The sequence below is a fragment of the Musca vetustissima genome, unplaced genomic scaffold (genome assembly GCF_032173495.1).
Source record: "Musca vetustissima isolate MV318-11 ecotype Yass unplaced genomic scaffold, APGP_CSIRO_Mvet_v1 utg4338, whole genome shotgun sequence".
Taxonomy (NCBI): domain Eukaryota; kingdom Metazoa; phylum Arthropoda; class Insecta; order Diptera; family Muscidae; genus Musca; species Musca vetustissima.
Window position 1 is genome coordinate 84,531 of NW_026878072.1, and position 27,897 is coordinate 112,427.

The 27,897-nt window shown below is 34.0% G+C and overlaps 5 protein-coding genes across 5 annotated transcripts; 2 read left to right on the plus strand and 3 right to left on the minus strand.

Annotated features, from left to right (window-relative positions):
* Positions 1–672: 672 nt before the first annotated feature.
* Positions 673–6,266, plus strand: LOC133322840 (integrator complex subunit 3 homolog). Its single transcript, XM_061531795.1, has 10 exons — positions 673–758; positions 819–1,429; positions 1,490–2,123; positions 2,188–2,548; positions 2,603–3,603; positions 3,674–3,831; positions 5,436–5,580; positions 5,639–5,764; positions 5,831–6,019; positions 6,082–6,266. The coding sequence occupies exons 1-10, from the start codon at positions 678–680 to the stop codon at positions 6,148–6,150; spliced, it is 3,375 nt and encodes a 1,124-aa protein (XP_061387779.1). The 5' UTR covers positions 673–677; the 3' UTR covers positions 6,151–6,266.
* Positions 6,267–10,171: 3,905 nt separating this feature from the next.
* On the minus strand, positions 10,172–11,083 carry LOC133322842 (E3 ubiquitin-protein ligase CHIP-like). The gene has a single exon (XM_061531797.1). The coding sequence runs from the start codon at positions 11,079–11,081 to the stop codon at positions 10,173–10,175; it is 909 nt and encodes a 302-aa protein (XP_061387781.1). The 5' UTR covers positions 11,082–11,083; the 3' UTR covers position 10,172.
* Positions 11,084–13,769: 2,686 nt separating this feature from the next.
* On the plus strand, positions 13,770–22,477 carry LOC133322849 (calcium load-activated calcium channel). Its single transcript, XM_061531802.1, has 4 exons — positions 13,770–13,867; positions 13,937–14,014; positions 21,970–22,144; positions 22,240–22,477. The coding sequence occupies exons 1-4, from the start codon at positions 13,807–13,809 to the stop codon at positions 22,475–22,477; spliced, it is 552 nt and encodes a 183-aa protein (XP_061387786.1). The 5' UTR covers positions 13,770–13,806.
* Positions 14,513–18,779, minus strand: LOC133322845 (uncharacterized). Its single transcript, XM_061531800.1, has 4 exons — positions 18,709–18,779; positions 18,579–18,641; positions 16,598–16,760; positions 14,513–16,534 (listed from the first exon to the last, which is right to left on the minus strand). The coding sequence occupies exons 1-4, from the start codon at positions 18,777–18,779 to the stop codon at positions 14,513–14,515; spliced, it is 2,319 nt and encodes a 772-aa protein (XP_061387784.1).
* A 219-nt stretch (positions 22,478–22,696) lies between the features above and the next one.
* Positions 22,697–26,714, minus strand: LOC133322858 (FAD-dependent oxidoreductase domain-containing protein 1). Its single transcript, XM_061531812.1, has 4 exons — positions 26,280–26,714; positions 26,024–26,177; positions 25,801–25,950; positions 22,697–23,535 (listed from the first exon to the last, which is right to left on the minus strand). Exons 1-4 carry the CDS (start codon positions 26,712–26,714, stop codon positions 22,697–22,699), a joined length of 1,578 nt encoding a protein of 525 aa, XP_061387796.1.
* Between the last annotated feature and the right edge of the window lie 1,183 nt (positions 26,715–27,897).

Sequence of the window (27,897 nt, forward strand, 5' to 3'; positions counted from 1 at the left end):
TGACAATAAAAATAACCGATATGTACTATTGATATGCCAAGTACTATCGATATCATTGTGAGTGTGTGTCAAAAGGAAAGGCCCCCATAACGATACTATCGATAGTGTGTGTGCCTGACATTGATTGTTTGCCAGCTCTAGAGACTTGAGGAGTTTTTACTGTTTTACCAAAAAGAAAAAAGATTTTTTTAAGCACAGGCACAGGCAGGCAGCGCTTTTTACAGCTGGAAACATTTCAATTTTCTTTTATTTTTATATCTGCCGGAACATGCTCTATTATTGGCAGAGTTAACAGTTAGACAAACAAAAACCGAAAAATTAATTCCAAAGGTGTATGTAAACATTGGACAACACACTTCCATAGCTATTTCGTTGGTTGACTGGCTGGCTGGTTGGTGGCCCAAGTGTGTGCGAGCGAGAGTAGTTTGTACGTGTGTGCTCTAAGTGTTTGTGTGAGTGTGTGTGCGCTGCGTATGATTGGTTGGGTGCTGCTGCTCGACAGCGGGCGCCGCACAAAACACAACAAAAGGAAAGGAAGCAAGGAGTGCAAGATTTATTTAAGATTTGTCCAATTGGCCAGAGAGTGGTCATCACAACAGAACAGATTTGTGCATGCGGAGTATTGATATTAAGGAGAGATTTATTGTGAAATAATGCAACAACAGCAGCAGCAACAAATGGAAACACCACAAAAAATCCAATACATTTCGAAATTATTCCAAAGCACTGCCGTTGATATTAAAGATGAATTGGAGGAGGTGGGTAAATACTTGATTTTAATGTCTTATTTAATTGTTGTTGTTTTGTGTTTTCCTTAGCGCTTCGAACGAGCCTACATCAGCCTGCAGCAACAAATCAATGGCCTCAGCGATAAGGATATGCATGACAAGTTATCCCAACTGGTGTGCAAAGAGAAACAACATGAAGAGATTTCCATTGGCTTTTTGTATATAATGCTCACGGATCCTGTGTTGGCACCAAAAAGTTATCGTGATCTAACGTTGGTGGCCCGTGATGGCATGAATATGGTGGTTAGTAATTTAACCATGCTCGTGGCAGAGAAATATAATAAACTAACCGAAATTGCCCGGAGACAATTGATATGGTTACTGCGTGAATTGGTGAAGCATAAGGTCCTCAATGTGGAGAATATCCTGTGGAATTGCTTACGGCAAGCCGGTGGCGGTGATGTTACACCAAAAAATCTCTTTCTGGTGGAAAGTTTATTGGATATATTCATCGAGTATCGGGCATGGTTGGAGACCCTATCATTTCTCGTACAAGCTGTTGTCTATAGTTATGTGCGGCTGATCGAAGATCATGCTAGTCCGGCACTGACACCATTACGTCACAAGGAGGTAAAGTTTGTTATATCATTGATACGTGATCGATTTCAGGATGTCATACCATTGGGCAGGGATTTTGTGAGGTAAGGGGGAGTGGAATTTTTGATTTTTTTTTTCGAATAAAAAATGTGTTTTCCTTTCAGGTTACTGCAAAACGTTGCCCGCATACCCGAATTCGAACAGCTGTGGCGTGATATTTTACACAATCCCAAAAGTCTCCATCCCACATTCAATGGTATTTGGCAGCTGCTGCAAATACGAACCAGTCGCCGTTATCTACAATGCCGCCTAACACCCGAGGTGGAACGTAAACTCCACTTCCTAACATCCTCGGTGAAATTTGGTAATCAAAAACGTTATCAAGATTGGTTTCAGGATAAATATTTTGCCACACCCGAATCACATTCGCTGCGTTCCGATCTAATACGTTTCATCATAAATGTCATCCATCCGTCAAATGATATGTTATGTTCGGATATTATACCACGATGGGCCATTATCGGTTGGCTAATATCCTCTTGTACAAATACCATAGCCTCGGCCAATGCCAAGCTATCTCTATTCTATGATTGGTTATTTTTCGATCCGCAAAAGGATAACATCATGAATATTGAACCGGGTATTTTGGTAATGTATCATTCGATCCGCAACCATCCAAGTGTGAGTAGTACTCTGTTGGATTTCCTGTGTCGCATTATGAAGAATTTCTGTTTGAAACATGAGGATAAAATTCGCATGGGTGTGTACAATTCGCTGAATAAAATTCTAGAAAAACAGGTGAGCCTAGGAACCCTCCAAATATATATATTTTTAATATTTCACTCTTTAATTTTTGTTGCAGGTCATTCCAAATATCCAACCTTTGTTTGAATCCCCCAAATTGGATCGTGAGCTGCGTATGCTGATACGGGAGAATTTCCGTGAATTTGTATCGCCAGCAGCACCCACGGGAAATGTGGGACCACCCATGTATCCGGGGGCCTCATCTGTTATACAGTCACCGGTTTTCATCAAAGAAGCCGATCAGCGTTCTTTGCATCAGGGTGCCATAATGTTTGGTGGTCCTGCTGCCAATCAGCAACAACAACAGACGCAACATGACCTGCAACACACCATGCAAAATCACTATCAGCCTCATATGACGGCCACGACGACGACGAATGCAGGCGATATGATGCTTGAACACTCACATGCAATAGACAGTGGAGGCGGAGGAGGTGGTGGTATCATATCTACCGGCGGCATTGCTGTAACAGGCATCGCACCATCACCTATGCTAACATCCATGGCCGACGAAGACAACAAACTCTCAATTATACCCCCCGAAAATAACGACGTAGAAACCGAAGCGGCCTTCAGCGAAGATGATGAAGATATCAAAGATATTAAAAATGAAGAGAACACCGATGATGACGATGATCTGCCCCTCTCGAAGGTCCGCTTAAAAGAGAAACCCGACAAACCGGAAAAAGTCGATCTTCCCGCCTCGATAAGTGATACATTCGAAACGTTCGTTACCAAACGCAATTCATTTACCTGGGAAGCGTTTCTTGAAGATTTTCGCTCACTACCCGCTTCAGCTTTAGACGATGCACAGCTCCAATATGTGATCTCGAATACGCATTTAATTCTACGCGAAACTCTACCACAGCAAAATATCTTTCCCGACAGCAAGACCGACGAAAAGAATTTAGCGAAAAGTATCAGCTATCCGATATTTGGACTATTTCGATTTCTCTATGAGAACGAGGATAAGAGTAAGAAACCGTTCCAGTCGCTGTTGACGGAGATTTGCACACGTATACCAGAAACCGGTTTTCTGTTGTTGTACTTTATGAAGGTGCACGTGAAATTACAGACGCGTAAAAATGCCCAACAATCGGCTCAGTTCAAGACGAATATCTATCGTATGATATGCGATGCAGTGGATGAGAAAATTGACGATTGTTTGGCGCGAGATTTGGATCTGCTGGAAAAGGAAAACACAAACATCTATCTATGGCTATTACCGGATATTTATCGTGAATTTAAATCCATAGCCATCAATAATAGTGATCTGTTGCGCATAACCTTGAGGTGTATAGATGCTCGCAATCTGAGGGACCTTATGTATTATGTGGCCCAGGGTAAACTGACGTTATTCAAGGCAGATGGCCTCATTGAGTGCATACGTGATAGTCTGGGCTATGAGACTTTCGAACAATTGTGCCTATGGCAATTGGTACAGGCTCATGATGTGCCTCTGAAATGTCTGCAAGTGAGCATGGAATGCAGTTTTTATTTTTTGGGGTTTTGAGGAGTTGTTAATTTATTTTTCTTTATTTTAGGATATTTTACCTGAATTAGAATCTGCCAATCATCCGGAAGCTTTGGGCTATCTACTGTTACTGCTGAAAAGTGAAGAACCCACAAATGAGCTAATACGTTTACTATTGAGTCGGGAAACAAAATCAAGAGGGGATCCCTTTGTGACATCGGCTTTGAGGTAAGAGGGGATTTTCTTTAGATTAAAAAAATCTGGAGAATTACGTTAGGCAAAGGTACTTCGAAAATCTTTACCTCAATATTTCGGAACGGCATGTTAGCCCCGAAATTGATTTTAACTCCATCTTGATGATGGTAACAATTAAAAAAAATATTTTTTTGACAAATTGGTTCAATGCGAATTCGAAGTGGGTCAAAATTTCAATGAAATATATTGCTGCGGACTTTAAGGCGGAAAAAAATAATTTTTCTTCCTTAAAATTGGTTAAAAAACGGGTAATCGTTTTAAAAAGTCGAGTAATCTGTTTAAAAACCCGAGTAATTGGTTTAAAAAACCGAGTATTCGGTTTAATAAACGAGTAATCGGTTTAAAACCCCGAGTAACAATAAAGTTAACTTTCTTAAAAACCTGGTAATCGATTTAAAAACCGAGTAATCGTTTTTAATAACCAGTTAAAAAACGAGTAATCGTTTTAAACCCCCAGTTAATTGGTTTAAAAAGCCGAGTAACTGGTTCAAACAACCGTGTAATCCGTCTAAACCGATTCAAAAATATTCAAACAACCGAGTAACCGGTTTAAATATCGAGTAACACGTCTCAATCGTTTTAAAAACAAAGTATTGGTTTTTAGTATTCGGTTAAAAAAAATGAGTAATCGGATAAAATCGGTTCAATAAATCGAGTAATCGGTGTGAAAAATAAGTATTTCGGTTTAAAAACTCGATAATCGGTTTCATATCTCGGGTAATCTCATTAAAAAACCCAGTAATCCGCTTAAAAATCAAGAATTCGGTTAATAAACCGTGTATTTGGTTAAAAAACTAGTAATCGAGTTAAAACCCCGTGTAATCGGTTTAAAAAACCGAGTAATTGGTTCAAACAACCGGGTAACCGATTTAAAAATCGAGCAATCCTTCTAAACCGATTCAAAAATATTAAGATCGGTTTAAAAATCCGAGTAATTGGCTTAAAAAACGAAGTATTTGGTTTTAAAACCGATTATTCGTTTTAAAAAAACGAGTAATATGTTTAAAAACAGATTAAAAACTGGGTAACCGGTTCAGAAAAATCGTGTAACTGATTAAAAAGGTCTCTTTAAACCGGTTCAAAAATATAAATAACCGGATTCGTTTTTGAAATTTGTTAATAACTAATTTTTTATTGCATCATGTAAGGTTATAACCGGTTCAAAAAACAAAATTTTAACAATTTTGAATTTAAAAAAAAATCGATTTAAAAAACAATAAATTAATCGGTTCAAAAAAATCCTAATAACCGAATACAAGCTATAAGTAAGGAAGAATTATTTTAAATTAATTATTGTTTGTTAAATAATTTTTACAAAACCCGTCTTGTCAAAGATACTAACCGGTTCAAAAAAAAAACCGGAAACCCGGTTCCATTTTTAAAATGTGGAATTACAAAATAATTGTCGAATTTTAAAAAATTGAATATTATAAATAAAATTCCTGTTCTATATAAGTTAAAAACCGGTTCATAAACCCGATTCCGTTATTAAAAACAAAAAAGTACTCGAATTTTTTATTTCAATTTGGGATTTTTTGAAATATTTTTTTATTTATTTATTTATATTTTTATTCTAGATTTTGGTGTCAACGCAGCGAAGAAAAACTATCGGAAATCATTGCATCACTGTTAACCTCAAAATACCCCTCATCGTCGCCGAACAAAAGAAAAAGGCCGCTTAAGGGTAGTTCAGCACTGAATAGTACACCGTCAGCCGATCAGGTGGGTTCCATAAAATTAAAAAAAAAATTAATTTGTTTATTTTCTTCTTCTTTTCTAGGTATTAAGTCATTTAGAGCATTATCGAAGAAGTTGCCGTCATGGTACTGGCACCGGTTTATATGTACATGATACCATGCAAAGGGCGTTACAAACCGCCTATACACATAGTACAGAGAGCACAAAGGTAAGAGGATGCCCGGTTTGAATTCACTTTAATAAAAACTTATTAAATTGTCTTCTCTTGTTTTAGAAACAATATAGCGATCTATTCTCTTTGGCTGCCGAGGATGAGACAACAGCTGTGGGTCGTCGCGGTGGCAGTGGACGAGGTCGCAAACAGCCCACATCGAAAAAGGATACCAGCAGTTCAAGTGCGAATAATAAGAAAAATTCAGATCCCGTCAAAACGGTATTCACTTCGGATGAGGATTCAAGTGAGGTAGGGAAATTAAAAAAAAATTATTTATTTTTTTTAATTTTTTTCCTATTTTTTTTCCTTAGGAGGACTGGTCCAAGCAAAAAATCACCCAAGCTAAAAAGCGCAAGAAAACCATCAATGACTCCGACTGACAACAGTACCGGTCGTCACCATATTGTCTAGAGGATATCGATGATAATGATGATGAACACAACAATGATAAGGAGTTTTTCTAAAAACAAAAAATGCAAAAACAACAAAAACAAATTTCTTAAAATTTACAAAAAACACAAAAAAAAAATTGCAAAAACAAACAACTCTTCTTAAGCAGAAAACAAACCAACACACACACACCATACATAATTACAAAAAAAGAGAAAAATAAAATTTAAAATTTATTTGATAAGTATGATATAAAAAAAACAAAGTATATATATAATATAGTATGCCAATGTAGAGTTTTTTGAATGTTGAAATATTCACGTTATATTTTTTTATTTTTAATAAAAATAAAAAATTTCCAAAATTTAAAAAAAAAATTAAAAAATATATATAAAAACAAAAACACAATTTATCATCCCCCACACACACTTAAAACAAAATTAAAAAAAAAAATAAATAAAAATAATACAAATCTATGTAAAAAGACTAATCATGTAAAACAGAAACAAAAACAAGTTAAGAATAAAAAAATGTGTCTTTTTAAAAAAAGAAGTTTTTGGTTTTTACTACTAATTTTTTTATGATCTCGAAAAAAAAAATAAAAAAAAAGGGGAAGTTAGTTTTTTTCCAAATTTTGATTTTTAAACCCGACCATAACCTATATAAAATCGAATACAATATTGTTTAAATAAATATAAAATCTAGTGTGTCTATAAAGGGAAATTTAATTTTTTTTCAAAACGAAACCGGTTATTCGGTTTTTATCGATCCGGTTCAGGTCGATGTGGAACCGAATTTTATTTTTTTTTTTGGAAAAAAATAGTTCTGACATATACCAGCTTAAATTTTATTTAAAAAATAGTTTTCTTTTAAATTTTGTTTTTAAAATGAAACCGGGTTTTTTGAATTTTGAACCCGTATTGTAAAATTGGCCATAACCCATATAAAATCGAATAAAAAAATTTTTAGACGCACCAAAGGGAAGGGAAATTTTTAGTTATTTTTTTCGAAACGAAACCGGTTATTCGGTTTTTTTCGAACCCGTATGGACCATAACCTATGTATAATCGATTTAATATTTGGTATTAATGATTCTATAACAATATAATTATATTTTTTTCGTAAACCGGCTAAAAACCGAATAACCGGTTTTCGGGGTTTTAACCGGTTCAAACTAATGTGGAACCGGGTTTTTAATAAAAAAATAAGAAACTAGAAAATATTTTTTATTTATGTTCCAGTTTAAATTTATTTTCATTTTTTTTTTCTCTTTCAAATTTTGTTTTCAATAAAACCGGTTTTTTTGTATTTTGAACCAGTATTGTGAAATTGACCACAAGCTATGTAGAATCGATTTAATATTTGTTATTAATGATTCTATAAAAAATATATAATTATACATTTTTTTCGTAAACAAATCCGGTTATTCGGTTTTTAACCGGTTCCAACCAATATGGAACCGGGTTTTCAATAAAAAAATACCGGATTTTTTTTTAAAAAAACCATACTCTTTTTTTAATGTCTTTTTACTCTTTTTTAATGTGTTTCGACAAACCCGGTTATCCGGAATTTTTTGGAACCGTTTCAAAACAAAGGTGATATCGGATTTGTATTAAATAGCTAAAAATACTTGTTTATTTTAATAATATTTTAAATAATAGCGGTTCAACAAACCGGTTATTTGGATTTTTGAACCGGTTCAAAACCAAAGTGGAACCGATGTTTAATCTGAAAATAATCGACTAAACGCTGACGATTTTATTAAAAGTTGTATATTTTTAAAACGGACGATATAATAGAAAAAAATTCAAAAAACCTGGTTATCCGAATTATTTGAACCGGGTACAAGATTAGGTGGAACCGTTTGGTAATGTGGTAAATATCCATTCGAATATTTTAATAGAATCTCAAAAAAAAAAAAAAAAAAAAAAAAGATTCAACAAAACCCGGTTATTCGGATTTTTGAACCAGTTCTATACTAATGTGTAACCGATTTTTAATCAGGAGAAAATATTAGTGAATAAAATTTTAATAGAATCTTAAAAAAATGGTGCAACAAAACGCGCATATTCGGAATTTTGAACCGGTTCAATACTAATGTGGAACCAATTTTTAATCAGAAGAAAATCTTGGTGAATAAAATCGTTTATTCGGATTTGATGATGTGGCGCCGTCTTTAGCAATTTTCAAAAATAAACCCGGTTATTCGGATTTTTCATCGAAACCCCGGCTTTAATATTTTTTTCTTCAAAACGTAACCCGGGTTTGTTTGGAACCGGTTTTTATTAAATAATTAAAAATACTCCCATAAACATTATAATAGTTTCTATTAAAACTCTTCTTTTTTATATTTTTGTTTTGAAAACGTAATCGGGTTTTTCCACTTTTAACCCTTTTGTGTTGCAGATAATAAAAATATTTTTTTTTTTTAATTTTTTTATTATGAAGTGTTTTTTTATTTCTCATAAATTTATTAGTTAACGAAAAAAATAGGGGAAATAATTTATTTTTTAATACAATTTGTTATCACACCTTATTGTATTTGTTCATTTTAAACCACATTTCTTTATTAAGTCTTCTTCTTATTATTTCTATATATGTATGTATATATAATTATCCTAGATTTTAACAAAGTTTTTCTTTTTTTCCAACCAAAGAAAATTAACGATTTTTTTAAACAAGTCTTGATTTGCCCGACGATAAGGTAATTTAAAAAATTGCCGCTTTTTTGTTACTGTTTGCTTTCCGCCAATTTGATGCTGAGATGTGAGTGTATGAGGGGAGAGAGAGAGAGAGTGATAAGTCTCTGATATGAGACAAATTAGAGGCCCACCTTTCGTGCATGTCTAATTACCGTTATTCTGTTGGTTGCTTTTCTAGTTTATTAGAGAGATTTATAATTATCTCCTTAGTTATACATCTCTCTCACATAAAACAGTGATTTGAGTCAAATAAGATTGTCTGCCCCCCTTTCAAGTTATTCATGTCTAATTGTGACAATTAGACAATTGCTGAGAGAGATAAGGCGAATGACAACTCTCTGACCCATTAACGGGGAATTGCCTAATGCAAGAAAATCATGATTGGACAATTGTAATTACCGCAATTCTCTAATGACAGCTGATTGTATGAGAAGAGAGTGACAAATCTCTGCCACCTACTAACGGGGAATTCGTGTAGAGTAATCATGATTTGTTTGCATTGCTAGCATTACTGTTATTTTGTTGTTGTTGTGAGATGGGTGTATTAAAAAACAATGTGAATGTCCCTCTCACAACAAACAGAGAATTATCACAAATGAAATTGCCCATTGTAAGGGGTGATTTACACTAGGCAAATTTAAATAAAATTATGCAGTCTTTTGAAAATAAATTGAAGAGGAGAAATTTCGATTGAGTGCTTACGTTATGTTGAGAGAAAATATAAACGAAGAATTGGCACAAATAAAATTATAAAATTAGATCTGTTCCTGTACTCAAAAAAATAGCATCAATTTTCAAAAAAAAAATAAAAAAAATTATAAGCGGAAAATTAAAAACAATTTTTAAAAACAGTAAAAATTTGTAGATTCTTGGAGTAAATAGAACCTATTCAGGTTCTGGAAAAATGTATTTAATTGTCACAAGTATTGATCCGTTCAACTACTGGAGGTTTTTTTTACTGCTTTTTAACAAGTAGATGATTCTTGGAATACGGGAACAGACTATAAATGAGAGAGTTGCGGGGAAGCTAATCAGCACAGAATTGCAGCCGACTTAAAATCGATTAATGCAATCCTTCTTTCAGTATGATCCTCAAAAATTACAAACGAAAAAATCCCGATCAATTTATAGAAAACCTCGTTTACATGTTCGTCATAACATAGGTTAGAACTATTTGGCCAAATTTTCAAGTATCCGTTTTAATAAGTAGTTTAATCTTTGTGGGAGGGAAGGAAAAAAATACAATTCTTAACATATTCGGCGGCAGTCAGCGCAAACACCCACACACGCCATCACACAACTTACTACTACTAATAATCCAAAGCCCATTCATTTTCCGCTATAAATGCTTCGACCACCTCTTTCATAGCATAATTGGGTATCAACTGTTCCTGCGTCAATTCAACACGTGTCACCGGATCGAAGTGACCAACCCTTTGTAAATGTTCCTCAATATCTTTACGTTCATAGGTTATGCCGGATGGTGTTATTACGGGATCGGTTAAAATTTCGAAACTTATTTTGCCACACAAGTAGTCGGGTACATCACGTTCTCGGCGCCGTTCATCAACCTTGGCAAATAGATTATTTACCTCTTTAATGTAGTCATCACATTTTTGTTCAATTTCTTGCTGCTTTTCTTTTAATTTTAGATCATCATCATTCGTATCCCTCTGCTGTTGCGATGACTCCTGCTCCACTTCCTCCAAAGACAATTTGGCCAAACGTTTATCCATATCCGCTTTGATCAAACGATTTACATAGGACTGCAACTCAAGTTCCCTCGATATCTGTTTCTCTTCCAGGGCACGCCAACGTTTTTTGCGTGCCAGCCGCAACTGCGATGTTATATCGTCTCCGAAATTTTGTTTCAATTCTTTGGACAAATCATAGGCTCGTTGCAAGTGTGTTATTGCCTCATCGTACAATTCCATTTCCATTAACGATTGGCCGGCAAAGAAATGGGCCTTCAACATATTCGGTTCGATATCCAGTGCTCGTCGACAGTCCTGACAAGATAGATCCCATCGCTTCAGTTTCAGATAGCACAGGGCACGATTGGTGAAATATGTTGCAACATCAGGATTTTTAATAATTGCCTTGGTATAACACTTGATGGCATCATCGTACTTGCGTGCCGCAAAAAGACAATTGCCCTGTTCCTTGAGTTGTACATCGGTGTAGTTGGCTGTGGAGTAGATAGGATTGCTACTTCTCATTCCCAAAGACGAAAATTAGCGCTGGCTGGTTGGCAAAGGCAATAGAACAGTGGTAAATTGTTGTAGTAGTTGGTCGTCGTTTTCTTCGTCCTTCTTTGTTTTGACAATTGCAATGAATGCTAGAGTTGAGTAGTTCCGGAACGAACTAGTTCATTGGAACTATTCCGAGAAAGGAACGATCGGAACTAGTTCCAGCTCTTTAATTAATATAGTTCCTTTTTCTGATCTAATTCCTTTTTTGAACTATTTGAAGCAAAGGAACTGTATGGAGCAAAGGAACTATAAAGAGCAAAGGAGCTGTAAGGAGTAAAGGAACTATATGGATCAAAGGAACTATTGGAAGCAAAGGAACTATAAACTGATTAGTCTTGATTTAGATTAGGCGAGTTTACTTGCGGCAAGTCTTTGTTTGTAGGAGAGAGGGGCAAGGGGAATAGAAATGGAAAAAAATTGCTCGTACCGACAATTTTCTGGCAATTCGTTTTGTGTATTTCGTATTTGTTGACATTTTATATATATTTAAATGTGAAAAAAACAACAAATAAAATTTTTTTTGGAAACCGAATTGCCTTGTATAGACGCATGGAGCAAGTTCAAAAGAGAACGATAAAAATTGCCGCAAGTAAACTCGCCTAATATAAATCAGGACTTACATTTTTTTTCTCAAGGTGGCTTGTTCCATCAAATCAAAATACATATTTTGTGTATGTGTGTGTATTGTTTTGAATACAATACAATGTCAAATAAATTCAAAATAAATTGAAATATATTCAAATTTAATAAAATGAAAATAAAGTTTTTAACACGTTCTTCTGGAAGTAATTACTTTGTTATGGATGAAACAACCATTTTATGGTTTTCCCTATTGGATTTTGGGAAGAAATCATAACCTTTCATACATTTTTCGCGTTTTTAGTTTTGTGTTGAAAAAAAAATGTCAAATAAACACAAACACTTGGTGTGTATATTTATTTTTGGCAGAAGAGGCCGCACGTGCATAGTTGCTTTTTTGTTATTCACCCCATGAAAGGAACTGTATAGAGTAAAGGAGCTATAAAGAGCAAAGGACTGTATGGAATAAAGGAACTATATGTGGAGCAAAGGAACTACATTAAGGAACTAGTTCATTTTTAATAAAGGAACGAGAAAGATCGATCTGCTACGTGAACTAGATTGCCCCACTCTAATGAATGCCAATTAGCCAGGGTTACATAGATCGATTGTGTCGATTAATTGAAAAATCGATTTTTTTGTTTGAAAGAGATATTGGAACAGTTGTCTAGTAAACATATGTTAAAAAATGGTAAAAGTTGTAGATTTTTGCAGGACCACAATACCAATACAGTAACTGCCATGTCTGTATCGGTGCTTTCGATAGAGAAGAGGCATTATATCCATCGATAGATACAAAACGGGAATGGTTCCCCATAAAGTGCCAGATGACAGGTCATCTTCCCTTATATCAGTGCTGCCGTTCGAAAAAAAATTGCTGTATCAAAATGTACGTAAAAATGGACCAAAATCAGATTTTCTGACCAAAATTGAACATTTAAACTGAATTCTCCTAAAATATCCATCGATAGATAAGAAACAAGAATGGTTCTGCATAATGTGTCGGATGATAGGTCATCTTCGGTCAGATCAGTGTTGTTGGAGTTCGAAAAAAAATTTGTGGTAACAAAAAATTTACGTAAAAAGGGACCAGATTTCCGTACCAACATTGAGAATTTAAGAATAATTCTCCTAAATTATTGATTAGAAAATTCTTATAATAATATACGACATTTTTCGACTAATGCTGGTGCGGCACCCTCAGTCTCGAACCCTACAATGTCTGATTTCAATCAACCCTATCAAATCTTGACGACCCACTCTATTTCACTGGACCGTTGTTTTGCCTCAACCCCCGTGACTCTCGGCGACGTGAACGAATGCCTGGAGAGTTAGACGGATCTTCTCAACATTATAGAGGAAACCGACTCCTTTCGCCTTAGTCAGGAGAGCATCCCGAATCAACTCTAGGACTATTCATCCTTGACCGACGAGAAAGTCATCATGGAAACTACTGTGATTAGCACTACAGTGACAAATAAAGTAGCTATCTTGGTGACTTCTCCCAATCAAGTTGAGTCCTCTCAGTTGATGAGTTGAGGGGCGTTATCCCTGGCGGGAACAGGCCAATAGTAAACCTGAAACGTAGACAAAATCGCATCTGTAAAAGGTTAGATAATGTAGTCGGTTTTCGATAGGTGAATTTCTCCGCGACTGTTCCGACTTAAGGGCTTTTTTTAATAGAAAAAAAAGAAACGCTCATGACCAATACCAATCACCAACAGTGTAAAACCCCGCTTATTTTATTATTTACTGCTATGCTGCCTACAATGCAGTTATATGGACAGTAGTACTCCCTTTTTATTTAAATTCTTTGCTTTCAAGACCATTTAAATTAATAAAAAATGCAACACTTCAAATTCCTTCACACAACGTCTCTACAGTGCTGCCAAGTTCATTCTAACCGGTTATTTCTCTTTTTTATTTAATAGGGCTTTACAGTTTCACTCAAAAGCCGACTTATCGATTAGTCAATAATCGACTTACAAATCCCTAGTATCTACGTTCTCTGACGTTGCCCTTTTCATTATTTTCATTATTTCTCTTTTTTTGCTGCTGAGCCAAACGAATTTATTGGAATTTATTAATTAATTAAATAAAAATTATTAAAACAATGTGGGGCGATACAATTTTAATTGTGTTTATTTCAATTTGTACAGCGTTTTTGGGTGAAGGTAAATTATATACGATACAATATAATTTTCATTTAAATTAATGCGAGTTTTCTCGTGATGATTTTGTAGGTCTTACATGGGTTCTAGTCTATCGCACGGAAAAATATCAAAAGCTAAAGGGTGAAGTGGAAAAGCAAAGTAAAAAATGTAAGTAATGAAAGAGCTGTACCCTTGACCCAATTAATGGAAGATCATGGGATTTGGTGTTTTAGTGCAGTTGGATTAAAAAATAAGGTTAACGTAGCTATGAGGGTATGCTAATGCAGTGTTAATTTTTAATCAAGTGATCAACTGGCTGCATTTATAAATAGGCGGCACAGGTGTATGTATGTGCGTGAATGTCGGCATAAGCAAAGGGTTACAATTTCTAAAAAAAATTTGAGACAACTGTTGATGTGGTCTTCTAAAGAGTAACATTTGGGATCTAAGGCGTGGATTTTTTAAAAAATATTTTTTGACAACTATTTTTTAAAAAATAATTTCCCAGGAAAAAGTTTTTTTTCAAGGCTATATTATTTTTCAATATTTTTTTACTTTATTTTTTAAATTCCTTATAAGCATTTAGGTAACATATAGAAGTATACAGCCATGTGCAAAAAATTTAACCGCCACCCTGACTGGAAAAAAATAACATCTTTTTGGAATTTATTTTCCTTCTGGAACCGCAGCATCACTGTTTGATGAAAAATCGAAATCACTTTCATTACCACTAGCTGGCGTCTTGGGAGCTCCCGCTGCAGATTTTGCTTGTCCCGCTGCAACCATGGAACTGTCATCGGTTTCACTGCTGTCGACAAAATTTACACGTTTCTTATTTTTCGAACCATCTTTTTTATCTCCCGATGCCAAAATTGATGTGGGTTTAGGTTTTGAGGTCGACGGCGCCGGCGGTTCGGTGACATCTGCTGGGGTATCTTGGATGGCCTCGCTGTCTTTTGTTGGTTTTTCATTGAGGTTGCTATCTACTGTTGCTTCTATTTGTTCTTGTTGTGTGTTATCATAATTCCCATAGACCTCTCCAGTAACTCCACCTTCCGAATTGTCGGGGGGTGTTACTTCCTGTTGCTCCTCATATGCCACCTGATTGTAGTCATAACCATCCTGCTGCTGCTGATATTGTTGTTGATCATAATTCTCCGCATATTGCGCATCTTGCTGATATTGTTCGGTACTGGCATTCGGATCGGGTTTATATTCTCCTGTCGTCTCATCATAAATATATCCAGGATAGTTATACTGGCTAGGATCATATTGACTGTAATCATATTCCTGTTGTTGTTGTTCCATGGAGGGGGTTTCTTCGGCAAGGGCATTTGTTTCATAACCTGCATAGCCGGTAGCATCATTGTTAGCTTCCTCCGATGGAAGGTGGTTAGGAGAGGTGTTGTAGTCATAGTTTTCATTCTCCTGAGTTTCATTTTGGATTTGACCGGAATTTTCAACTTGTTCGAAATTTTCATTATTTGCAGTTGGTTCCGCATCCTTTGGAGGTTGTTCATTTTGTTCGATAATCTCTCCGGAATTTGTTGGTGCGGCCTGGGTTACTAAATTTTCTAGAAGTGTTGAGGGTACTGTGGCCATTTCGATGGGCTGCATATTTTCTGTCTCTTCCGAAGAATTTACCAATTCGCCGTAAATGGCATTTTCAATATTTTCAATGGACACAGGGGTTTTGCCCACTGAGACTTCAGGCATTTTGAAATCCGAATCGTTTGCTTTAACTTCTTGAAGGATTTCTTGCTCTCCTGGAGCCTCTAGAATTGGTTTTTCTTCGGGATATAAGGCCTGAGAATTTTCGGGATTTCCTGAACCATTAAAGGGTTTGGAAGGTTCCTTCAAATTTAATGGAGTTTCCGAAACAGGCGACTCACATGTAATTTTTTGAATCCCTCCACTAGTTTCCTCCCTTTGAACTTGGCCCGGAGCTTCCCTTCTGGGTTCAACTGGATTTTGAGTGATATTTCCATTCTCTTCCCTACCATCCTCACCATTGATTTTCGGCGGGGCAATTTTATTTCCATTGTTTTGGAAATTAGCCACGGGTTCGATATTTTCCTCAGGTCGAATTCTCACAATATTTGGATCCCTTGTGGAAGATAATGGCGCCGAAGTTACTGGCAAATTATAATCCGCAACTTGTGAAGCTGCCTTTGCCTTTAAAACATCCGACTCATTGGAAGCTTTCAATTCATATCCCTTGGGTGTAATTGGAGGCCTAACATCGTGACCTCTTTGCATTGCCACAATATTCTCCTGATACCTATCCGGAATGGGGGTGGAATAAGGCTTTGGCGGCAAATCTCCACCTCGATCATCACTTCGAAAGGATGACGTATTTAAAGTGTATTCCGAATTGGACATTCCCATTAGCGGTGATTCAGATAAATTATCTACTGAGCGGCCCATTTCATATCTCGGGTAATTAGATGGCATTCCAAGGGGTTCCTCATACAATTTGGGGTATACCCCGCCACCACCATCCATAGGGGAAGCATTTGGAATATTTGTCATGATTCTTGGCGGCATTACAGGACCACCACCACCAGTTACTGAAGCGATGACAGAAGGCGTTACCATGGCTGGCGGTGGTGTGGCCATAACCGATGTCTGCAAACATCGCCGTGTCTGGGAATGCACCAATTTGGCAAAATACATTTCATATTGGAGCTGTAAGAAATAATTCCAGATTTTATTGAAAATAATTTAATTGAAAAAAAAAATTATCTATACCTTCATCATCTTCAACCTTTCACTCCGAGCATTCATAGCGGCCGTCTGTTGTTCGATGCGTTCCAACATCTCTACCAACTGGCGATTGCGTTCATTTCGCCGCTGTTGCTCTTCCAGAAATTGTTGATATTTTTGTTTCGATTTTGTTCGAAGAATTTTGTCACTAAAAAATCATATTCAAAATCATAGATAAATTATCTACATGCTTTAATGATTGGAGATATACAACTAAATATATAAATATGTTATCTAAATATGTTAGATAATGTATAAACATTATTTAATTATCTCAGATATATTATCTATATCCTTCAAATGCGGGTAGATAATTTATCTACACCATAAAAATACCACATATAATGTATCTACACTTTTCTGAACATATCTACATTATTTAAACTGCTCAGATAAATTATTGGCATTATGCAAAATGTTCAGATAAATTATCTACATCACGAATACTATACTAAATACCCAAAAATTTGTAAAAAAAATATTTTACCTACATTATGCAAGCTGCTTAGATAACTCGGATAAATTATCTATATCAGTCAAAGTTCATAGATAATTTATCTACACTACAAAAATACCATAGATAATGTATCTAATCATTGCTGAACATATCTACAACGTTTTAACCGCTCAGATAAATTATCTACATCATTCAAATGCCGTAGATAATTTATCTACACAATAGAAATACCAGAGATAATGTATCTACACTTTTCTGAACATATCTACATCATTTAAACTGATCAGATAAATTATCTACATCATTCAGATGTCATAGATAATTTATCTACACCATTAAAATACCATAAATAATGTATATAATCATTTCTGAACATATCTACATCGTTTTAACTGCTCAGATAAATTAACTCATATTTTATGTACAGTATCAAAACATAACGGAAAGTGTAATTTCTAATTTATTTTCTATTTAATTCACAAAAATGGCTCAGATAAATTATCTATATTATCTAAACTCTATGGATAATTTATCTACAGTATCAAAACATCGCGAATGGGATGTTTACAACATAATAATAATGTATATTATTTAACTACATTATAAAAATGAACTCAGATAATTTATCTAGGTTATCTAAACATTGCAAATAATTTATCTTCACCCGAAAATCATCACGAAAAATACATCTATGCCTATTTTCACTGCCTTAACAATATACATTACTTATATGTACTCTATAAAAATTGCTTAGATACATTATCTAGGTTATCTAAACATTACGAATGTTTATCTACAGTATCCAAACACAAGAGAAAACATATTTTCACTGGCCCAACAATATATAATTATTTATCTACTTCATAAATGAAGCTAAGATAAATTATCTACGTTATCTTAACGTTGCAAATAATTTATCTATAATCGAAAAACATCACGGAAAATGCATCTATGCCGATTTTCACTATCAACAATAAAAATTATTTATCTACTTTATAAAAAATGGCTTAGATAAATTACCTAGGTTATCTAAACATTGTGAATGTTTATCTACAGTGCCCAAACACCACAGAAAACATATTTTCACTGGCGCAACAATATAAATTATTTATCTACTTCACAAATGAAGCTAAGATAAATTATCTACGTTATCTAAACATTGCAAATAATTTATCTACACCAGAAAAACATCACGAAAAATTCATCTATGCATATAAAAAGTATATTTATTCTATTAAAACTTTAAACTCTCCCAATTTTATGGGCAAGATAAAGTTAGATAATAATAATAAAAAAATTGGCTCAATTTTTTTTTTTTTTTTTTTTTTTTAAATTGAAGTAAATTTTTTAAGAGAAAGTCATGCTTCCTCGAGAATTTTTATATCGAAAATAAAGGAATTTAGTATTTATTATACAAGTCACGCTAAGGTCACAGGGTGAATAATCCTTCCGTATACCTCAATGAAGGAATATTGAAAATGAAATAATGAAATTTGAATTTCTACTTACTGTTCATCACGTTTTTGTAAAATCTTATCCAATTTATGCTCTAATTGTTGGCGTGATATTTCACTTTAGAAAAAGAAAAATACCAAAAAATTATTCACTTTTTTCACATAACAATTTTTTTCAAAATTACCTTCTTTGTAATTTTTCTTGCAACAATTCCACTTGCAGTTTATAATTTTCCAATTCCGATTGTGGGAACATGGTTTATAATTATTTTATTTAACACTATTTTGCATGAAAAAAATCTTTACAAATTTTATTTTTTAAAAAATTTTGAAGATTTATTTTTGGAATTTTCTATTTTTTTGCTCACACTTCCTTTTTATTTGAATAAAATGTATTTAATGTCATATCCTTTATTTAGTTTTATGTGCTGAAGCATGAGTTTGTTTATTCCGAACAGTTGCCGGTTGCCATGGGCAACAACATTTTAACGTTTTAACCAGACGTTACAATTTTTTGGTGGTTATCCTAGGGGTGAGAGTAGGAAGGTGGTTGGTTGGGGTACCTTTAAAGAAACTGGAGGGTAACAAGGAATTTCTAGAAACTTATGTGTGTCTGCCTACTGCATAATATGACACATGTTTTGAGTTCCTCATTTTGTTGTTGTTGTTTTTGTTTTTTGTAAATTAATAAACACGAAGTTCGGCATGTGAAGTTGTGTTGACCTTTTATGGTGCTATACCCTACATAATGTATTTAAAAATCCAAGCCTTATGTAGGTCTCCAATTTTCTTTTTAATTTATCCAAATAAATGATTAAAAAAATCCCTTGGTCTTCAAAAAAAATTATTTAAAAAATCCACGCCTTTTGTAGGTCTCCAAAAAAATTATTTAAAAAATCCACGCCTTATGTAGGTCTCCAAAATTTTTTTTTAAATTATCGAAATAAATGATTAAAAAAATCCCATGGTCTCCAAAAAATTTATTTAAAAAATCCACGCCTTATGTAGGTCCCCAAAAAATTGTTTAGGTCTCCAAAAATATTGTATAGGTCTCAAAAAAAAAAAAATATTTAAAAAATCCAGGCCTTACGTAGGTCTCCAAAAAATTATTTAGGTCTCCAAAATAAATTATTTAAAAATTCCAGGCCTTACGTAGGTCTCAAAAAAAATTATTTATTTTGTAGGTATCCAAAAAAATTGTTTAGGTCTCCAAAATTTTTTTTTTAAAAATCCACGCCTTCCGTAGGCCTCCCAAAAAAATGTTTAGGGCTCCAAAAAAATTATTTAAAAAATCCACGCCTTATGTAGGTCTCCAAATTTTTTTTTTAATTTTCGAAATAAATGATTAAAAAAATCCCATGGTCTCCAAAAAATTTATTTAAAAAATCCACGCCTTATGTAGGTCTCCAAAATTTTTTTTTAAATTATCGAAATAAATGATTAAAAAAATCCCATGGTCTCCAAAAAATTTATTTAAAAAATCCACGCCTTATGTAGGTCCACAAGAAATTGATTAGGTCTCAAAAAATAAAAAATTATTTAAAAAATCCAGGCCTTACGTAGGTCTCCAAAAAAAATGTTTAGGTCTCCAAAATAAATTATTTAAAAATTCCAGGCCTTACGTAGGTCTCAAAAAAAAATTATTTAAAAATTCCACGCCTTATGTAGGTCTCCAAAAAAATTGTATAGGTCTCCAAAAAAAATAATTAAAAAATCCGCGCCTTATGTAGGTCTCCAAAAAAAATTATTTAAAAAATCCACGCCTTATGTAGGTATCCAAAAAATTGTTTAGGTCTCCAAAAAAAAAATTATTTAAAAAATCCACGCCTTATGTAGGTATCCAAAAAATTGTTTAGGTCTCCAAAAAAAATTATTTAAAAAATCCACGTCTTATGTAGGTCTCCAAAAAATTTTTTTTAAAAAATCCACGCCTTATGTAGGTCTCCAAAAAATTATTTAAAAAATCCACGCCTTATGTAGGTGTCCAAAAAAATTGTATAGGTCTCAAAAAAAAATAATTAAAAAATCCGCGCCATACGTAGGTCTCCAAAAAAATTATTTAAAAAATCCACGCCTTATGTAGGTATCCAAAAAATTGTTTAGGTCTCCAAAAAAAATTATTTAAAAAATCCACGTCTTATGTAGGTCTCCAAAAAAATTTTTTTAAAAAATCCACGCCTTATGTAGGTCTCCAAAAAAAAATATTTAAAAAATCCACGCCTTATGTAGGTATCCAAAAAATTGTTTAGGTCTCCAAAAAAAATTATTTAAAAAATCCACGCCTTATGTAGGTATCCAAAAAATTGTTTAGGTCTCAAAAAAAAAAAATATTTAAAAAATCCACGTCTTATGTAGGTCTCCAAAAATTTTTTTTTAAAAAATCCACGCCTTATGTAGGTCTCCAAAAAATTATTTAAAAAATCCACGCCTTATGTAGGTGTCCAAAAAAATTGTATAGGTCTCAAAAAAAAAAATTATTTAAAAAATCCACGCCTTATGTAGGTCTCCAAAAAAATTATTTAAAAAATCCACGCCTCTTGTAGGTCTCCAAAAATGGTTTTAAAAGTTCAGGCCTTATATAGGTCTTCAAAAAAATATTTCCTCTTAGTGAGTGCAGGGTATTGAAAAATCGAATCGCCAGTTTTATTTGCAATTTTCCCTTTATTTTTATTTGGACTAGGTCACATCAGAATATATTAGTATTTATGTTGTGTCTGTTTTGCCATAGACATAACAACAACAAAACCTTTTGTTTTTTTCTGCAACCTCCCCTAATGCCACAGAAGGACTTTCACTGTCCTTTGTTGCATGTGGATAATCGATGAGCAATTAATTGAAAGTGCCAAAGCGGAAGCATGTCAAAACATACATAAAAAAGAACAATAACAAAGGAGAGAGGAGGGGGACAAACTGATTACACTGCGGAACATTTTTAGAGGATTGAAAAAAAATATTTAAAAAATCCACGCCTTATGTAGAGCTTAAAAAAATAATTTAAAAAATCCACGCCACTTGTAGAGCTTAAAAAATAATTTAAAAAATCCACGCCTCTTGTAGAGCTCAAAAAAAATATTTAAAAAATCCACGCCTCTTGTAGAGCTCAAAAAATTATTTAAAAAATCCACGCCTTATGTAGGTTTCGGAAAAGATTATTTTAAAAATTTTATTTTTTAATATTTCTAAAATTAATTTTTATTTAGATGCAGTCTCCATATTTAAATCTTTACTGCCCTAATTTATTAAAATTGTGAAATTCAACCACTTCATCTGTTAAATGCGTGAAGAAGCTCAGCTGTATGGGGCACAATTTTAATTAGTGTAAACAAATTATAATTTGTTTTAATTTTTTTTTCGAGATTAGATTAAAAAATTATTTTTTAATATGCCCACACAAACACAATAAATCTATAAATTTCAATAAAAAAAAATATTATTTTTATTTGCAGTGGAACGACGCAAAGAAATCCATGGCGAATCGTTGGACAAACATCAAAAGAAAAAAATCGAACGTGATGAGGAGAAATTGAAGAACAATAACCGAGATTTGTCTTTGGTAAAAATGAAATCGATGTTTGCAACAGGTTTTGCCTTTACAGCTCTATTGAGCATGTTCAATAGCATGTAAGTTAACAACAGAGGGCCGAACGGTACCTCCTCCACCTCCCACCCACACACAATAAATAAACAATTTGTTTTTCTTCTTCTCCGTTGTATAGCTTTGATGGTCGTGTGGTTGCCCAATTACCCTTTACACCCATTTCATGGATTCAAGGCCTAAGTCATCGCAATCTGTCCGGTGATGATTACACCGATTGTTCATTTATTTTCCTTTATATCCTGTGCACAATGTCCATTCGCCAGAATATACAAAAGCTATTGGGCTTTGCACCATCCAGAGCGGCCAGCAAGCAGGGTGGTGGGCTATTTGGACCAGCTCCAGGACAATTTAAATGAGTCCGCATGCTACAAACAATATTTAGTCACAATTTTTATTTAAAAAAATAATTAATTATGTTTATTGTGTAAACAACATTTAAAAGTTAATAACAAAATGCCCAACAAATTGTTTTTGTTTTTTTTTAATCCTAAAATTTATTTAAAAAAATCTTTAACAATTTATTTATAGCCTTTGATCACATTCCGCAAAAAACGCTCTCCTCCAGGCCCCTCCTGCTAAACAATATTTGTCTCAAACATTGGCCGGTCCACGACAATACGATCAAACCCTAGCCGGGACAAATCAATTGAACGAAATTGTCCATCAATAATCAGCTCCGATATGGCTCGACCCACCGCCGGGGTTTGTTGTATACCATGACCACTAAAACCGGTGGCAATCAACATATTATTATAATATGGATGAGCTCCGATAATGCCATTCTCATCGAATACATTATATTCATAATAGCCAGCCCAACAATTCACCACTTTGGCGGATTCAAAGGCTTTACAGCGATTTGCCAAACTTGGCCAGATATCTGTTTCAAAATATTCATGATCCACATCAAGATTATCGATGGGGGGTTCTTGCTCATATGTCGGACTGCGACCACACAAATAGTTGCCACCCAATCCATCACGTCGGAAATATGTACCACATGGATCCACAGTTAAGGGGGTACCCAAACCGGGAGCATTTTGGCCTTGTGTATTTATAACATATACATAACGTTTCCGGGGTTCTACTGGTAGAGGGAAAGCCAATAAGCCTTTGCCCATACCAATATTTGCCATTCGGGCAATATGTCCTGAAAAGGCACCAGCAGCCAAAACACAAATGGCAAATTTAATGGTCCTTGTCTCTCCATCGGGCATTTTTATGACCACCTTATCCAAAGCCTGATAATCACCTTCCGTATTGCCTCGTACAATTATATCGGGTTGTTCCTTCAATTCAAAACCGACAACTTCGCCATTTACGAAATGAGCACCATATTGTTTGGCACGTTTTTTATAGCCCATCAGCAGGGCCCAAGGGTCGAACCAGCCTTCTTTCTCCAGACCATGGCAACCTGGAAATGGGGAGAGAGAAAATAAAAATTAAAAAAAATTCTTCAAATTATTTAAAAATAAATAAAAATCGGCGCATTATGCAGGTCTCCAAAAAATTATTTAAAAAATCCACGCCTTATGATTTTTTAAATATTTTTTTGGAGACCTTCATAAGGCGTGGATTCCTTAAATAATTTTTTTGGAGACCTACATAAGGCTCGGATTCCTTAAATAATTTTTTTGGAGACCTTTTGTAGACCCTCAGAAAAAAATTCTTTAAAAAATCCACGCCTTTTGTAGACCCTCAGAAAAAAATTCTTTAAAAAATCCACGCCTTTTGTAGACCCTCAGAAAAAAATTCTTTAAAAAATCCACGCCTTTTGTAGACCCTTAGAAAAAAATTCTTTAAAAAATCCACGCCTTTTGTAGACCCTCAGAAAAAAATTCTTTAAAAAATCCACGCCTTTTGTAGACCCTCAGAAAAAAATTCTTTAAAAAATAATTTTTGTAGACCCTCAGAAAAAAATTCTTTAAAAAATCCACGCCTTTTGTAGACCCTCAGAAAAAAATTCTTTAAAAAATCCACGCCTTTTGTAGACCCTCAGAAAAAAATTCTTTAAAAAATCCACGCCTTTTGTAGACCCTCAGAAAAAAATTCTTTAAAAAATCCACGCCTTTTTTAGACCCTCAGAAAAAAATTCTTTAAAAAATCCACGCCTTTTGTAGACCCTCAGAAAAAAATTCTTTAAAAAATCCACGCCTTTTGTAGACCCTCAGAAAAAAATTCTTTAAAAAATCCACGCCTTTTGTAGACCCTCAGAAAAAAATTCTTTAAAAAATCCACGCCTTTTGTAGACCCTCAGAAAAAAATTCTTTAAAAAATCCACGCCTTTTGTAGACCCTCAGAAAAAAATTCTTTAAAAAATCCACGCCTTTTGTAGACCCTCAGAAAAAGAAAAAAATTCTTTAAAAAATCCACGCCTTTTGTAGACCCTCAGAAAAAAATTCTTTAAAAAATCCACGCCTTTTGTAGACCCTCAGAAAAAAATTCTTTAAAAAATCCACGCCTTTTGTAGACCCTCAGAAAAAAATTCTTTAAAAAATCCACGCCTTTTGTAGACCCTCAGAAAAAAATTCTTTAAAAAATCCACGCCTTTTGTAGACCCTCAGAAAAAAATTCTTTAAAAAATCCACGCCTTTTGTAGACCCTCAGAAAAAAATTCTTTAAAAAATCCACGCCTTTTGTAGACCCTCAGAAAAAAATTCTTTAAAAAATCCACGCCTTTTGTAGACCCTCAGAAAAAAATTCTTTAAAAAATCCACGCCTTTTGTAGACCCTCAGAAAAAAATTCTTTAAAAAATCCACGCCTTTTGTAGACCCTCAGAAAAAAATTCTTTAAAAAATCCACGCCTTTTGTAGACCCTCAGAAAAAAATTCTTTAAAAAATCCACGCCTTTTGTAGACCCTCAGAAAAAAAAAAAATTCTTTAAAAAATCCACGCCTTTTGTAGACCCTCAGAAAAAAATTCTTTAAAAAATCCACGCCTTTTGTAGACCCTCAGAAAAAAATTCTTTAAAAAATCCACGCCTTTTGTAGACCCTCAGAAAAAAATTCTTTAAAAAATCCACGCCTTTTGTAGACCCTCAGAAAAAAATTCTTTAAAAAATCCACGCCTTTTGTAGACCCTCAGAAAAAAATTCTTTAAAAAATCCACGCCTTTTGTAGACCCTCAGAAAAAAATTCTTTAAAAAATCCACGCCTTTTGTAGACCCTCAGAAAAAAATTCTTTAAAAAATCCACGCCTTTTGTAGACCCTCAGAAAAAAAAAAAAATTCTTTAAAAAATCCACGCCTTTTGTAGACCCTCAGAAAAAAATTCTTTAAAAAATCCACGCCTTTTGTAGACCCTCAGAAAAAAATTCTTTAAAAAATCCACGCCTTTTGTAGACCCTCAGAGAAAAATTCTTTAAAAAATCCACGCCTTTTGTAGACCCTAAGAAAAAAATTCTTTAAAAAATCCACGCCTTTTGTAGACCCTCAGAAAAAAATTCTTTAAAAAATCCACGCCTTTTGTAGACCCTCAGAAAAAAATTCTTTAAAAAAATCCACGCCTTTTGTAGGCCCTCAGAAAAAAATTCTTTAAAAAAATCCACGCCTTTTGTAGACTCTCAGAGAAAAATTCTTTAAGAAATCCACGCCTTGTATAGACCCCTGAAAAATTACTTAAAAAATCCACGACTCGAAGAAATTATTTGAAGGCCCTCATTTGCTTCCCACCCACTTACCCAAAACAATACCCTCTGTATTGATCCAAGGGAATTTTGCTTTCAATTGATTGGCATTTAATAATTCATTACGGGCACCCAATTCATTTTGTAATTTCGAATTGCGCGTCAATGTTTCAGCACCTTCCTCGGAGGCCAGCACCAGATAACCTATAAAAAAACAACAATAAAAATTAGCAATTAATAATAAAACACCCACAATGCACAATGCGATTATCATTACCGTGCGGTGTGAAATTCAATTCAACATCATCACCCAAATGCTCCTTTACATCCCGCATAAAATCTGCACCATACAAAGACATTTGTATATTTTCCGGCAGGGAGAATTGTTGGCGTAAACCGCCAACTGATAAGACTGTAGAGGCACGTTCATACTAAAAAAATCAAAATGAAAATAAAAAAACACTTCAAATTAATTGTTGATTAAATAAGTTATAACTGATAAAATCCAGTCTGTTTGTTTGTTGTCTACTTACCGTTGAGTCTTTTTCCACAACGACAACATTTAGACCATCCCTGGCCCTTTGCTTGAGCCAATAGGCCACCGAGGAGCCGACACCACCACCACCAATAACCAAAACATCACAATGGGTTTGGAAAATATCTTCAGCACCACCCGCACCATGGTGGTCACCTTCAAAACGTTTCAACTTCTCGGCATCACTCACTTCTTCCGCCACGGAAGATGTCGGGGTGCTGGATTTATTGCTTCTAAACTTATCGGTGAATTTGTTTAGATCCGATTTTAAAATATTAAAAGTTCTTGACATTGGATTCTCATCATTATTGGGTGATGATGGTGGTTCCTGATCACTGCTGCCAGACGATTTAGCCCAATTGCCACTTGAACTGGTGGTAAATGTACGCAATTGCCGTCCAACTGGTCTGATAAAACTAGGTAATCTTAACATTTTCCCAGATTAGGCAGCTTCGGAAGCGTTGTTTATGTTATCACTTTGATAATTGAACTAAGACTAAATTGTTGTGGACTAAAAACTAACTAAAATAAAATTTACTTGTTATAAACTATTACGCGAGACATGAAGGCAGGCAGAACGTTTCAAGTGTTATGATAAGAGCCAGGGTTACCATGTCCAGTCAATAAACGACAGATTATAATAAAGGGGTTTGAAAATCGAAAGAGAAACTGGGTTGCCGTGTCATATAATGTTACATGATTCTATTGTGCCGCTTTTTTCTTTCAATTTACTTAATTGGTTTATTGTACTCCAATATAATAAATTGAATTCGCTACTTTGTGATTTTTTATTTCTTGTTTATTATCTAATATGAAGATTTATTAAGAGGAAAACGTTGGGGGGATTAAAAAAATTGTTAGGGATGTAAGTCTACTTTGGAAACATAAACATGGAACGGCCGTTTGGAATAGATTTAGGGTCTTCATTTGAGAATATCAACAGGGATTATTTGATAATTAAAATGTCTCCCAATCGAAGGACCAAAAATTATCCTTATAGGATAATTGTAATAAATACAAAAATATGGGCAGCAACTAAATCAAAAATTCCTTTATTATGCTATTATATTATTTTTTTAATATTATTTCCACTTGTTCATTCCCCTTCATGTCGAAAAGCAGACCTATGTCACAGAACGGGCAAGATTGTTTTTGGCACATAAAAAGTTAATTTTGGTTTTTTAATCGAAAACACTTTAAGTTTACAATTTGTTTAATAATTTTTATAAATTTTAATATTATATTATTAATATTATATTATTCACAATTTATTTAATCATTTAAGGCAGTATATGTGGTCGTATTTGATAATCTTTTGTATAACACGCAATTGAAAAGCGCCCACTGAATAGTAACTGTCACACCTGATGACATATGCAAAGTGTGACAAGATTTTTTTTGGCGCGAAAATAACTTTCTTTTCTTTTTTATACTTTTTAAGAGACTTTTTAATTCAAACTTCTTTTTTCTTAATTATTTGAATTTTTAATATTATTCACTTTTTTTTAAAACCTTTAAGGTTGTTAATTTTATGATTTTACAAAGCACAATTGACCAGCTTTCACTGAATAGTCACTGTCTCTCCTCACAATTGACGAAAACTCGCTCTCTCTGTC